The 15,663-nt window shown below is 34.1% G+C and overlaps 2 protein-coding genes across 2 annotated transcripts; both read right to left on the bottom strand.

The window, feature by feature from the left end:
* Positions 1–1,796: 1,796 nt before the first annotated feature.
* LOC110318957 (olfactory receptor 5M8-like) lies at positions 1,797–2,779 on the bottom strand. The gene is given in 2 exon segments (XM_021194318.1): positions 1,797–1,834; positions 1,837–2,779. Coding segments are annotated over 2 exon segments (981 nt in total).
* Positions 2,780–10,162: 7,383 nt separating this feature from the next.
* Positions 10,163–15,360, bottom strand: LOC110318883 (olfactory receptor 1030). The gene is made up of 2 exons (XM_021194209.1): positions 15,333–15,360; positions 10,163–11,124 (listed from the first exon to the last, which is right to left on the bottom strand). The coding sequence occupies exon 2, from the start codon at positions 11,117–11,119 to the stop codon at positions 10,163–10,165; it is 957 nt and encodes a 318-aa protein (XP_021049868.1). The 5' UTR covers positions 11,120–11,124; positions 15,333–15,360.
* Positions 15,361–15,663: the final 303 nt, after the last annotated feature.

Here is a 15,663-nt window from a genome sequence, read left to right as displayed (position 1 = left end):
AATTTTTACTCCAGTGGTTCAGGTTCTAAGACCAAGAATTCATAAATGGGACCTCATGAAACTGAAAAGCTTCTGTAAAGCAAAGGACATAGACAATAGGATAAATTGACAACCTTCAGATTGGTGAAAAAAATCTTCTGTGTCCCCTTTTGTATATTACCATGACTGAATTTAGCACAGCATAAAGTGACCCAACCTCCCAGACAGATCACCACCAGAGATCTGCGATAACAGCTGTCCTCTGTTGTACTAGCCTTCTTTATAGTTTTTGAAAAAGGAATTAAAAGTTAAAGCAGATAAGTAACTTAAATACTAAATCCTCAAATTTTCTGCTGTGGTACAATAACTGAACACACAACTTATTTTTTGATGCTAAAAATGCATGTAATTTATAGATTAAGATTATAAAAAGGCTATGGGTGTGATTTAGTGTTATACATACTGCTTGTCCAAAATTTAAAAGACCCTGGATTCAACCTTCATTACTTTTTTATTTTCTTATTTTCTTTATATCCCACTCACTGCCCTCCTCCAGCTCACCACTCCCACAATCTTTCCCCAGACCCCACCTCTTTTTCTCCTCTGAGTGGGTGGGGGACCCTTGGATAATCTCTCACCCTGGCACTTCAAGTCTTTGTGAGGCTAGGCACTTTCTCTACTATTGAGTTCATACAAGGCAACCCAGCTAGAAGAACATATCCCCACACACAGGCAACAGCTTTTGGCTAATCCCCCTCCAGTTGTTTGGGACCCACATGAAGACCAAAATACACATCTGCTACATATATCCAGGGATGCCTAGATCCAGCCCATGTATGTTTAGTTTGTGGTTCAGACTCTGAGATCCCCAAGGTCCAGGTGTAGTTGACTCTGTTGGTCTTACTGTGGAGTTTCTATCATCACCTTCGGAGCTTATAGTTCTTCCTCTTGAGTATTATTATTTCAAAAACATAACTGTTATATACCCATAGTAATATTCATTTTAATTTGGATTAATATTCAAATATTCTACTGTAAAAAAGGGAACTCATGTAGAGCAGGAGTGCAGGAGTTTGTGAAAAACGCTAATACTTAAAATTAATAAAAAGATACTGCCAAATCAACAAGTTCAGATCAAAAAATATAAGTAAAAATATACACATGATTCAACATTGTTCAGTTCTTCAAAGGAATGAAGGTAAATTGTTCTGTATAAGGAAATATGGGTTGGTATAAATGAAAAAGGCATTTGTACTAACCATATGATAGTATTTGATGAGTAAAAGTACATGTATAATTATTCACCAATAATTTTAAAATTATGAAGTTTAGCCATTTGGATAAATGATCATATCATGTTGTAGAAACAAGCCCACTCAACAGATGAACCTAAAAACAAAAGGCATCCATCACTATTCTATACTTTGTATGCACTGTCTTAGAATTAAATAGCATTACTTATGACCAAAAAGACAATGGCTTAAATATAAGTAATATACTAAAGAGAAAACAAATGACAGGTGCTGAAAGAGAAATGATATTAATGAATTCTAACAGAATTCATCTTCCAGCAGTAGCCACAGATGCAAAGGGGTGAAAAACATAGCATCCCTGTGCAGAAAGTAAAAAGAATATTAAGTAAAATTTGACTAGAAAGTGAGGCAAATGTAGGCATAGGAAATTTTATAACCAAAATTTAATGAGTTTCCATTTTGGAAAAGAATTAAATTCGTGCAATCCCCTGCCCTCTCTTGTCTTATCACACTTTAATTTCTTGTCAGTATTATTTTTGCAACTTTAGAAAACAATGATAATTCCTACAAAAAGTTCCACGAGTACAAAAGAAAATTGAATTCCTTTTTTCAGAAAAATACATTTTTTTCTGTGACAATTCCTTGCTTATTGCTTCTTTCACATCTTTGTTCCTCAGGCTGTAAATCATGGGGTTCAACATGGGAATGACAGTGGTATAGAACACAGCAACCATTTTACCTTGTTCCACAGACTCTCTGGTTGTTGGTCTGAGATACATGACAAAAAGAGTTGAATAGAATATGACGACAGCTGTCAGATGGGAGCCACAGGTGGAGAAAGCTTTTCGCTTGCCTTCTGTAGAGCTAATCCTCAGAATAGCAGGAAAGATATACAGGTAGGAAGTGAGAATAATAAGCAGGGAGAAGGAGAGGTTAAACCCAGCTACAACAAACATGGAGGTTTCTTTGTGATAAGTGTCAGAACAAGCTAGCTTAATCAATGGTGGATCAGCACAGTAGAAGTGATTGATTTCATTGTGACCACAGAAAGCCAGGTTGTAAGTCCACATGGTCTCCATCAGACCTGTAAGTGCCCCATACACATAAGGCACTGTGATTAAAGATGTGCATACACTCTGGGACATCTTGCTACCATAAAGCAGAGGGTTACAGATGGCCATATAACGATCAAAGGCCATCAGAGCCAGGATGTAGATTTCAACATGGACCAATGCAATGAAGAGGTAACATTGGACCAAGCATGCAGGGTAGGAAATAGTTTTCCTCTCTGAGAGGAAAATCTGAAGCATCTTTGGGGTCACATTGGAAGAGAAGCACATATCCACAAAGGATAAGTGGCTCAAGAAAAAGTACATGGGTGTGTGGAGCCTGGCATTGGCCTTGATGAGCAGGATCATGCCCAGGTTGCCTGCCACTGTGACCACATATACCACTAGAAACAACACAAAAAAGAGAATTTGAAGCTCCACATGGCTAGTGAGACCCAGGAGGATGAACTCAGTCACAGAGGTGAAGTTTCTTGTCATGATGGACTACAAAGAAAAATAGAAATTTTATGTCAGAGTAGACCAGCAATAAAGAGGGCAACCATTTAAATATTTTGCTAGAATGGCCCCCTTTTGTATTTTTGTCTTTTTCTATCCCCCCTTCTTTCCTATCAGTCTATTAGTAGACTTCAAATAAATGTTTTAAACATTAGCCAACACACTTTGACTTCTGAGTCTCAACCTATTTGAGACTCTAATCTTTCAAAGTTTGTTTGTATGTTCTCGTGAACCATAAACCATAGTCTAATTTAGAATTCTTACTAATCTCCATTTCTGCTCTGCATATTTTACTTATAAACCTAATACCTACTTCTAATTCTAAGATTTTTCCACTCATTTTAAAGTGACAAATTTACTTTGCCACTTCTGAAATATAATTTTCTAGATAAATTTACTCAAAGGAGGAATAACCATAAGAAATTGTGTGATAACATAGATTTTATACTAAATCATGAAAAATCTTTTATGTGGTATATATAAATGTTAAAAAAAGAGCAGCTTACAATCATCTTATCTTTATAAATTATTATTTATATTTTATATGTTATATTTGCCAATTAATATAAAAATATCCTGCATTAATGATTGGGAAAACTTTATATTATTTTTTCAGTTAACTCAGTAAAAGTTATACGGGCTAATTATTCAAATATCAGATCTGGATTGGAATATAGAAGTGACTTATTTTAGTAGGATGTTTATCTACAGTTGTGAAAATAGATATAAGTCCACCAATCACTCATCAGAAACTGGGGTTGCAGAGTCTTGGTTAACATTCAACTTTATCCTATATTCATAATAATATTACTTCTCAAATAAGAACTAGTCTTATAGAAAAGCTCTTGGGGGAAGAAAAGGCAAACCTAAACAAAAATATGAAACAAACAAATGGCATTTTTTTCATGTTTTTATTTGTTCTCAATCTGGATTAACTACTGAGATCTGACTGATTGAAATTCGGGGAGCAATTTTAATTACTCCTCTGTAAAATGTGCTTGCCTTTCTCTCTCTCTCTCTCTCTCTCTCTCTCTCTCTCTCTCTCTCTCTCTCTGTTTTTCTCTCTCTCTGTGGTATGTGTGTATGTGTGTTGCTTTCTTGTTTTCTATAAATATATGAGAGATAGGTAGATAGAAAATAGATGATAGATTGATAGATAAATGATGTGCATGTGTATATAACTAAAGATATAAATTTTATTTCAGCATTTATCTGAGAAATGACCTGTATATATAATGTCAGTTGGTCTAGTATTTAGAATCTTCCACTTGGGCACTTGACTATTTGTTTAATATTTAAAACACAAATTCTCAGACCTTGAACCTTTGTACTATACCTACACATGGATAAGTCAAAATATACATGATTATATAGTACTTATCTATCCACAGTTTATGAACAAATATTTGTATTCTATAAAAAAAAAAAACACCAAATTATAAAGAAGCACTTTGGTTGTTTTCAAACAACTTACCTCTAAAGAACTATGGAAGTAGGAAAAATAAATGGGCGTTCAATGCTAATAAGGAATATATACGCATATATATATATGGTAGACATTTCTCTCTACAGCATTAAAATTAGAAAGAAAAAAAAACTGATGTCATCAATCCCTCCAATTACAAGTCCCAGAAGGCAGCTCAGGTATTCTGACCTGGGGGTTAGGAAGAACTGAAGCACCTCTCCAGGGACTTGATCCTTCTTGGTAAGGATCTTACAATCACTGTCCTGCATGAGCTGGCATTGTGTAAACCAGCAACCAACATTACTGGAGGGAAAACATATTCCTTGCAAAATTACCAGTGTGAGGACATTTTAGCTTTATGTTGGTTTATTTTATATTTTTATGTGTTTAGGAGAATGAAAGAACAAATGAAAATCACGTGGAGAAATTTGAAACAACCTCAATTAATTCAGAAAAAATCTTTAATTTACTCTTTTTCTAGGCTATACAATACATTCTATAGTCATTGCATTTCAGAGGTTATTAATTCCATAAATGTGTGTGATTAGTAAAGCAATTTAGCTTCAAAAACATCATCCTTAACAATTTTTAACACTAATATTGATGAAAACTTATTAAAGATCATATATATTCATTTTAAAACCATTTAAGTTCTATAGCTGAGCTATAGAAAAGGTTATCAATTTCCTTCAATTGCAAAAGCTATTAGGTGCACTGGCTGACAAAGTAAAGCAAATAGGTCTGTGTTAGTTTATTTCATTTCATGAGTAAATATTTACTAACATGAGATGAACACATTACATATTTGCCTCTATATAAGACAAGCAAACAAAAGAAAGTGGTTTCCCCTGAGTATTTGCATTTTTCTCAACAATTCTCTTGAGGTACTCATTTTATAGTACAACATCACATACAGTCAAATAAATAGCTATAGTAACTTCAAGTTCAAAGCCATGCAGATATCTATGTCTATTAATGTAGGTAATTATTAAACTCGAGTTATTAGCATTTCCTTGGATGTGGAAGCAGAGAAGTAGAGGTCTTAAAAAGGAATAAAAATGACATTGGAAAGAGCTAGATAGATGGTGCTTGCCTGCCTTCAGTCACTACTGTCCTCCTTAGAAACAAAATCATTTCTCCTTACAGAAATTTTAGCTTCCCTTTATATATGAAAAAAAATGACTCAAAGAACGTTATCCTCCTATCATTACTTAGATTAAAATGTGTTCATTATTTCTCATTTATGTCAAACAAATTAAGAGAAAATATGTCCATAGAATATTTCACGCTCATCTGGTGTCACTCAGCCATTTCATATTGAAATATAATAACCCATAATTTGGGTATCAATGAAATTTTCTTTAGTGAATTTTTCTTCTTCAGAAAATTGTGACCTCATTCTTCATATGATAAAATTCACATCCCAATTTTATTACCCAGTACAGATGCTGTGTCCTCAAGATAAATATTTTAAAGCATTTAGTATATTAGTTTTCCTTTTTACTTGCAAAATACTTGTAGACTGTTCTAGCTTTTTCTCTTACCGCAAATACACATCTGAAAGAACAAATGTGTAGGTTCTGCCAGCTGTTAAGATATATTCTTAACAGTTCAGGTGAAATTTCTTCATAGTATGGAAGGCGAATGTTGCTATCCATATTGTGTCAGTAGTCCAAAATGGGAAGAGAGAAGCACTGAGTGCTCTGTTGGCTTCTTCACTTTTATTTAGGGTTGGACCCTTGCCCACAAAGAGTGCTTGCCACAGTTAAGGCTAGTCTCCTCACCCCAGTTAACCCAATCTAGAAATAATCTCATCAACATTTCAATATTCTATCACCTAGGTTATTTTAGAGCTAAACCAACAGACAGTCGCCAGTCTTTTTGTAACTATACATCCTATATTTGGGGGGAAAAAAAACACAAAAAGAGTTTACTGTGGGCTAAAACTCCTTTATTCACAAAACCTGAATTAGTTTCTACCAACCGGAAGGCTACAGTGGCACCTTGAATTTCATGGAAACAAGAGCAGTTCTCGTTCCTGGACATAACATGGCTTTAGAAACTGTGATTTCTCAACAGCTGTGTTACCTACACAAGATCTACTCATGATCAGAATAAATTCAGAATTAATCCTAGTACAGATTATCTCCAGTCCCTCACCCTATACCTTACTAAATAGCTGTTGGCAGTGTATTGTTACTAGAGAATGGAGCATCATTTCTTCATGGATGGTACAGCAGTTGCCAGGATTCTCATGCCCTTATGGATTGCCGCCATCCATTTGTATCTCTAACTGTACTTAGTAATTATAAGAAACAGTGAAGATGGAACAAAAGTATATTGACAGACAACATGGAAAGAGTTAGAGTGGGAGACAGAGGCAGATAAGATCATATGTGGTTGTACATAATTATAATATTTTCAAAAATAGACAATATTTTTCATCCTTGTTCACAAAATAAAAATATTTTCCTTTTCGTTTTCTGTTATTCTTTATTCAAAAGTGAAAGACCCAATGTGGAGATTCTATAGCTACAGATCTTGTTCTTGTTACTCTTCTTTTTTGTTGTCATCAATTCTTAACAAAAATAACTGGAATAATAATTTATTTTGGCTTATGATTCCAATGGTTACTGTTCTTTGTGGCTTACACTTTTCAGCTGATGCAGCTCATCAAGGCATGGTACCAGGAGTTTGAAGCAGCTGATTACCTTGTGTCCATGAACAGAAAAGAAAACTGGATGAATTCTGGCTCTCAGCCACTTTCTCCTTTCTTTTAGTCCACAACCCCAGCCCATGGAATGATACTACCTACATTTAGGATTAATGTTTCCTCTTTAGTAAGCCCATAAAATTAACCAACACATTCAGTTTTTTAAAAATCATATTCTTCCTCCTTTTGTTTATTTGGCAGCTCCAAAACCACAAGTGTATTCACCTAATCCTGTTGAGGTTTGATGCCCCAGGGTGGGAAGATACCCAGGGCGGGGCACTTTTCAGAGGTGAAGAAGAGTTGGGGAAGAACTCTGTGAAGGGGTACTGAGGATGTAAATGAATAAAATAATTAATTAAAAACATAAAACAGATACTATTTCAGTTTTGCTAATGATTCTTTCATTGAGATTATATTACTTCCTCATACGTATTAGGTAGGATTAAACATCCAACAAAATTTCTGGCCTACAATGTAGAAAAAGCCCTGTATTTCTGGTGAAATATGTCCCTGTATATACTCCTCAGCACATTCTGGATAACAATGTGGTCTATATTAATATCTAGTTTAATTTGGTCTGAGAAGTCACACTGTGACAAAACATTGATTTTCTCCATAACTGATTCTCAAAAACAAACAAACAAACAAAACAAAACAAAACAACAACAAAAACAAAAAATCCAACTAGAATAAGACATAATTCTATTTGCAGTGCATTTACTGGCAGCCAGATAAATGTAAAGCACTTTTGAAAGCCATGAGAGTGTGATTCAGTAATGATATGAAGGAGAAAACAAGCCCCTGGAATTTGCTGCTGTCACATGCAAATAAACAGATGTTATGAATTTTAAAATGTACATTCTTTCTCTTTTTCATATGAGCAAGTATGTATATGTGCAAATGTTTTCACATCAGTTCATAAAGCATCTGACATAAAATATATATTATGCTTATAATATTATAAGTACCATCATCTGTGTCTTCACAATGTAGTATAGAGCATGCATAGACCCTGAGATGTGAAAAAATAGGAATAATAAAGTGACTGGTTTTGCAAAATTAAATGTCAGTTTATATAGCAGTATCCATAAGGTTTTAAGGAGAATTAACCAAACTAGTAAATATTATAAAATCCATTTTAACAGAATATATTAAAAATATGACATTCAAAGTAGAGCTATTTGAGTTGTATCACTTGGCATAAATAATTGTATGGCTTAATATAGAATGAGTAAACTGAAAATGTCACTTTTGTGTAGCACTGAACAGAAAAATTTGAAAAGTAAAAAAGAAAATATTTCTACTGAGCAGAATAAGGACATTCTGTGGGTTTCTCTTTTGTGTTAATATCCAAACCAACAAATGCATTTCCAAATTGATGGCCCAATTTGTTTCACCTGCCTGGTGAAACACAGCAAGTTTGTGCCTTGGCCAAAGAGTTGACTTTAGTATATTGAGAAGGAATTGATACTTCTTCCACTACATAATAAGCACTTGGGCATTTTTTTTTGTATTGTAACACCTAGCAAATTATATCACGTGCTTTTATTCTCCTTACAGTGTTAGAATTTCTACAATATAAACTATTTCAATACTCCTAGTTTTCACTCTCTCGATAGTAGGTACAAAGCATACCCATAAAGACTTAGTAAGCTCTGGTTATTGTTGTTTGCCCACAGCACAGTAAATTTACCAAAAAATAACTTAAGAGAAAAAGATTGGTTTCTTTAACATAATAAATACTTACAAAAGAAGAGAGAGGTCCCATTCTAAAACTATAAATTGTTCTATTCATGGTACAGAAAAATAGTGAGTCATATTGAAACTACGGTACAAATATCAAATATTCGTTCCATACTGAAACTGATAGATTATTAAAAATATAAGGAAATGTGTCAAAGATTTTTGGCTCTATGAATGTTAAATATCACTAGTAAATTCTACAAAAACAACTTTATAAAGCCACAAGATATCCATATTGCTTTGTGGAAACACTTCTCAAGTGTCTGGATCTAGAGTTAATACACAGCATCTGGAAAGGTTGCTGAGCAGTTTAAAAACAAATTTAGGTCTCACAGAGGACATGGGGCAAGTATTTCACACCCACATGAAGTCTCCAGTGTGCTGCTTTGGCAGAGAAGTGTTTTACTAAAAGTGATTCTTACAAGTAGGAGGAAGTAAGGAAATGGAAGGCATCAACACTGAGGGTGGTGAGTGAGATTAATAAGCACACCTACTGAGAGTCCTCTAATATACTACAATCCCAGCACAACTACCAATAGTCTTGTAATATACAACAGTGACACTCTTGCAAGAGATCAGCCTTGCCCTTCAAAATATGTTCTGCCAATTTTGTGTCTACATTTATTTGTGGAAATTCAATTCCATTTTGTAAAAGCTTTGAATACTGCTAATAGTCTGCATGTTAAGAATGAGCTCGTGTCTCTAGCTGCATATGTAGCAGAAGATGGCCTAATCGGCCATCACTGGGAAGAGAGGCCCCTTGGTCTNGCAAACTTTATATGACCCAGCACAAGGGAATGCCAGGGCCAAGAAGTGGGAGTGGGGGGGTAGGGGAGCAGGGGGTGGGGGGAGGGTATAGGGAACTTTCGGGATAGCATTTGAAATGTAAATAAAGAAAATATCTAATAAAAAAAAGAAAAAAAAAGAACCACAGTTTAATATGAATACCGTATGTCCTAAAGAAAAAAAAAAAAAAAGAGCCATTCATTTGAATATGTTGTTTTATACATGACTCCATTAGAGTTTATTGAAAGGGGAACAGGATTAGGTGTGGGAGGAGAAACAGGAGAAATAGAATAACAAAAATCCAAGGATGGGGGGAAGAATGGAAGATGAAGCTGGAGGGCATAATTAGTTCACTCTTTCTCTTTTAGGTTTATACTAAAATTGGATATTTTACTGTAGTAAATGTATAATTTTATAATGTAAAACTAATACATAAAGACATGACTGTAAAAGTGTATAACAAAAGAATAATAGTCTCCCACATTTACACATGCATTTTACTTCCTCACAGTATGTAAACTGTTTATCTTTTATACCTTTATATTATATACTTCGAATAAAAGAATATGAATTTTCATCTTGTGTATAAATTTCTACAAAAAGTTGAATGTCATTTTCATAAAGAAACTTTTATTTAATTTATAAAGACAGGATGGTTTTACTTTGAAAGCACATTTCTTCTTACCAGCTTCCGAAAAGCATGTTTCACATCCTTATTCCTCAGACTATAAATGATGGGGTTCAACATGGGACTTACAAAAGTATAGAATACAGCAATAATTTTGGACTGCTCCACTGACTTATCTGTGGGAGGTCTAACATACATGCAGAATAGTGTCCCATAAAACACAGTCACTGCCACCAAATGAGACCCACAGGTGGAAAAGGCTTTGCGCCTACCTTCTGCAGACCGCATCCTCAAGATGGCAATGAGAATGAACAGGTAGGAAATGAGGATTATGAGCAGGGAATTGGAGAGGTTAAATCCTGCTACTACAAACATTGATGTTTCCTTAATGAATGTGTCAGAGCAGGAGAGTCTGATGAGAGGAGGGTCAGCGCAGTAGAAGTGGTTGATGATATTGGAGCCACAGAAGGTCAAGCGATATGTCCACATGGTTTCCATCAGGCCACTAAGGAAGCCATAGATATAAGGACCAGCAATCAGCCGCACGCATAACCCTTTGGACATCTTGCTACTGTAAAGCAAAGGGTTACAGATGGCCATATACCTGTCATAGGCCATCACAGCTAGCATGTAATATTCCGTAATCACCATAGCAATGAAAAAATAACACTGGACTAAACAAGCAGCATATGATATGGTTTTCTTCTCTGATAAAAAGTTCACCAGCATCTTGGGAGTCACATTGGTAGAATAGCACAAATCCAAACATGACAAACTGGCAAGAAAGTAGTACATAGGGGTATGCAGGCGGGAATCTATCCTGATCAACACCATCATGCCAAGATTCCCTCCCACAGTGATCAGATAGATCACCAGGAAGAGCACAAAAAGCAAAGGCTGCAGCTCTGGACGATCAGTTAATCCCAAGAGAATAAATTCAGTCACCACGGAGTAATTGCCTCTGACCATTTTCTTAGGTGCCAGCATGTTCACTTAGATAAGTTAAAGAAAGGTAAATGAGATGCATGTTAGATATTTTCTCTCTTTTTCCCTACCTCTCTCTTATTATTCATCCACACAAAGATGTTGCTAAGGTCTGAGAATATCAGAGCTCGTACACTGGATTTTCAAATCTATAAAAAACAAAAACAACCTTTTGTTTTCTGTATGTATGGTTGTGTGTGAGTGTGTGTGTGTGTGTGTGTGTGTGTGTTTCTCCATGCCCTCGCCTTCCTTTAGGGCAGGGTTTCAGCATCTCTTGTTATTAAATGATCTAACAAATTTGATTCTCAGAATTCTAATGTATCTCTGCTTCCCATATCAACACTGGAACACTGGAGTTTAGAGACACATGTTATCACAACAAATTTAAATGGATTCTAGGGAACAAATTTTCCACATATATGTGGTAAAGTGGTTAAGGCTATCGACCCAGCTTAGGTTGGTATTCTTAAACAGATCACACATATCCCTAATTATCTGTCAGCACAGGTGCAGATCATGCCCACCCAGACAGGATCACAAGTGACCAAATTGCTTTGGAGTGAAGGAGATAATCATGATCCAGTAGTCTCCTTCTTAATAAATTAGGAGAGATTTACCAGTGACTCACACTGTGTGTATATCTAGAAGCCTTACTTTGGAGAACTTAATTCTCTTGTGTCAAAAAGAAAGAAAGCACAGAATAAAAGATACCAGAAGTAAATTCTGCCAGGCTCAATTTTTCTACTATAATCTTAGTGATTCATAATATAGTATCTCTGTTGAAATACAAAATGATGAAGTTAAAAACTGTGGATAACAAAGATCTATATGAGTTACTAAGCAAAGGGTTTCCATACAGCAGTCAGTATCACACACATAAAGGAAAATTTAAACACCAATAATTAGGTAACATGTTCATTCTTTTAATAAATTTATTTTTTCATTTGCCCCTCCCATCACATGTTTCACCACAAATGACAAAATTTGGCAATTTTGTTCTGGTGGTGGAGCAGAAATTTGAATTTAAGCTTTCTAATCGCATGTAGAATAAGTCCAACTGTCATTTTTAAAGTAAAGCAAAAAATAATGAAAGAAGACATAATTATTGTTAGTACAGAGGGCTTTTGTAATTAACAAATTGCATTTTCAGATAATATCAAGTCAGAATCTTCTCTAATGAATAAATACAACAACAATCTGGTTGGGACCCTCTATAGTCTATTTTAATTATGGATTTTAGTGTTATATTTAGCCTATTTACAGTTTTAAAAATAGATGGTATAGAAGAGAAAATTCAATTGGCTATCATAGTTATTTATTCAATCAATCACAGTAAGCAAGGTGGGGGCATAAGAATCAACTGAAATGAGCCAAAGATTATTTTCTGTGTCAACAGTAACTCTGACTATGAGGTAGAATCCTTACTTTATGCTAATGTGTGTCCCAAGTTCTAATATACTATGAGGCTACAGTTTTAAATATTAGAATCCATTATTTTCAACAAAATCTCCCAAAATATTCCGGTAATTATTTTTATATTTCAATATGTTCTCAATCAAGGCACACAATAGAAATCTGCAGACTTGTTCTACTATGATAGAGTAATTGCATATAGTGCCAAACTCACCAGTTGTATATTGCAAATATATAAGCTGTTCATGATAGCTGAATCAAACAATAGTACAAGTTATGTTGATGGTGCTCTCAGAATGCTGCATACTTAATTAAAATAACCTAATAAACAAATGACTGTGAACTAGAACACCACATGTACTGAAGAAGAAAACAAACAAACAAAAAACCCAACATAACCAATAATGGGGCTTGCTTTGAAAAGGGTGGTTGATGTCATACAATATGGGTGTAGAAAATTATAGTTTATTGTCATAGATCAATAGTATCCATTTTATGTAAGTAGATATATATGTTTAAAAGTAAGGATAGACATTGAGGAATAATGGGGCTGACCTGGGGTTTGAGGCATTTTTAAGTATTGTCTAGTAGGACAAGAGTAGAAGAACACTCAAAAAATTTGAACATTTCATATGGAGACATTTCCTGTCTTTGAAGAATTGTGTTGGGATTTTGATGGGAATTGCACTGAATCTATAGATTGCCTTTGGTAGAATGGCCATTTTACTACATTTCACTGGAAATTTTCAATTGAAATAGAAGCTATTCAATGTTTATTACAAATATTACAAAGATATCATGATAGAAAGCAGTAGACAGCAGACATCCCTATAAATAGCCCTTTCCTTATGACATTGATAATCTATCTGAAATTTAATAACTAGTTGTCAACATGAATACTGATAAGGTTTTAAAACATGTATATTGTTTATGAAATCAAATAAAAGTGTAACCCATCACAAAATTTTGCTTGCTCTATAATATTAACTTACTTCTATCTAGATTGAAAATACAAGAAAATAGATAATTTAATTTTCATATATGTTTATATTCTATAGGAAAATAAAATTAATTGCAGTATTTGGAAAATTATATAGATTGCTTTTAAATAGAAAAGACTGTTGTAGTAAGTCAGTATGCATTGTGAATATATAGGTGAAATTTTGAGTGACTAGTTTCCATCCTACTAATTAGAAAGACAAACATCACAGTGAACAATAATCAAAAACATAATTGTATTCATACAATCAGATCTACAGGTTTTGTTGGCATCTGAAATACTACACGTTGAAATGCACAAATCATCTTCTCTGGAACTGGTCTGTATGAAAATTTCATTGCAGCAGAGTAGCCTAGAACTCTTAACATCACTATTCCATGTACATACAATTTCTTGCACAAAAGTTGTGATTTAGTCATTTAAATTGGATGAAGTGAGAGAACACTAGAGATTTTAGTTAAGGAAAGGGATAGAGCAAAAAAGAGATAATAGTTTATTAATTAGAAATCTAGTCATTGGGCACCTAACTACCTGGCTGAGCATAGAGATATACAGAAGACAGATGGCTCGGTCGTTAAGAGCACTGTCTGCTCTTCTAAAGGCCCTGATTTCAATTTCCAGCAACCACGTGGTAGCTCACAACTATCTTTCATGGGATCCGACACCCTCTTCTGGTGTGTCTGCAGACAATGACGGGATATATCTTTTAAAACGAAAATGATAATGTAAGGTAGAAAATAAGAATAGAGATGGGTAAGGCAGATTGTTATGGTTCCTATAAACTTCCTGGGAGCGTACACTGTTCTTGTATGCTTTACCATCATGGGTTGAAATCCATTTAAATTTGAAATCCGTTCAAATTGAAATCCATTCTCTCCTAGTTTTCCACTGCCATGCTTCTCAAATAAGACTACACGATATGTTACCATGTAGCAATGAATAACTGTGACTTCTATGGCACATTAGACAATGGAGATTCATATAATCCTCTATGTTGTTAGTGAAACTCTTTTAAGAATTCACTTAAATCATAATAACATCCCCTATGGCAGAGTCACATTCTTTTCATAATATTTGGAGTTAGCACATGTTCACTGTCAGACATTGAGCAGTTTTGAAAGTACCTGAAATTTCTACCAAACCTACCTTTCAATTTTGAATCTACCAATTCTAAACTCATATTTCCTAATGCACTTGTTAGATACATTAACATCGATCTCAATTTTCTCCCTTCAATAATTTACAGGTAATCTTTAAAAGATCTATAAAATATTTTAAATTTCCAAGAAAGAATAAATTTCAAAATAATGTATCTTTCTTTTCTTTGACTCTTATGAATTATTTTATTTTTTAGATTGCAATATAATTCTTTCATTCTTTCATTCTCTTTCCTCCCTTTAAGCCCTCCATTATCCCCATCGTTCCTTTTTCAAATTTATGGCAGTCTTTCCCATTAATTTTTGATGACAGTATTTTTTGGATATTAGAGAATTTTCCATGAACATATTCTGATAATATCAGTGCTATGAACAATTCATTTCTTTCATGTGGCATTAATTTTTGAACTAATTATTGAAATATTGAAATACAATTTGGCAACCAGAATGATTATCACAAACACATAATGTCAATAAAATATTAATATTTTTCAGTAAGCAATCTAAGTAACACACACACATACTCACTAGTGTCAGCAAGATAAAACCCTAGACTACTGTTCAATAAGTTTTGTTGATATTTGATCCTCAAAAACTGAAACAAAAAAAAGAATAGAAATACAAAGGTCATGATATACATTCCTACCTGAATTCAGGAAAACTTCTCACAGAAACAGCAGAGTTCCAATCAGGGAACAGATTAAAATGATTTATGCCCTATTTGTAACTTAGAGAGCTTATTCCCAAAGTATTTTTTAACATACCCCAAAGAAATAATTAAAGAAACATAGTAATTGGTTTAGACACATATTCAATAGAACCATGGGATTAGAGCAATGGAATTGCATCACCTTGTATTCATCTTGAGCTCCGTATTTCTCAGAGGATATTTTGTTATGAGTCACTATTTCTTACAAGAAAATAGTTTCAACAATTAGTAGTGGTATAATGTTACGACATAATTCATGGACTTTGAT

The sequence above is a fragment of the Mus pahari genome, chromosome 3, assembly GCF_900095145.1.
Source record: "Mus pahari chromosome 3, PAHARI_EIJ_v1.1, whole genome shotgun sequence".
Lineage (NCBI taxonomy): Eukaryota > Metazoa > Chordata > Mammalia > Rodentia > Muridae > Mus > Mus pahari.
Note: the sequence above shows the minus strand (reverse complement) of the source record. Positions and strands in the feature narration are given on the sequence as shown.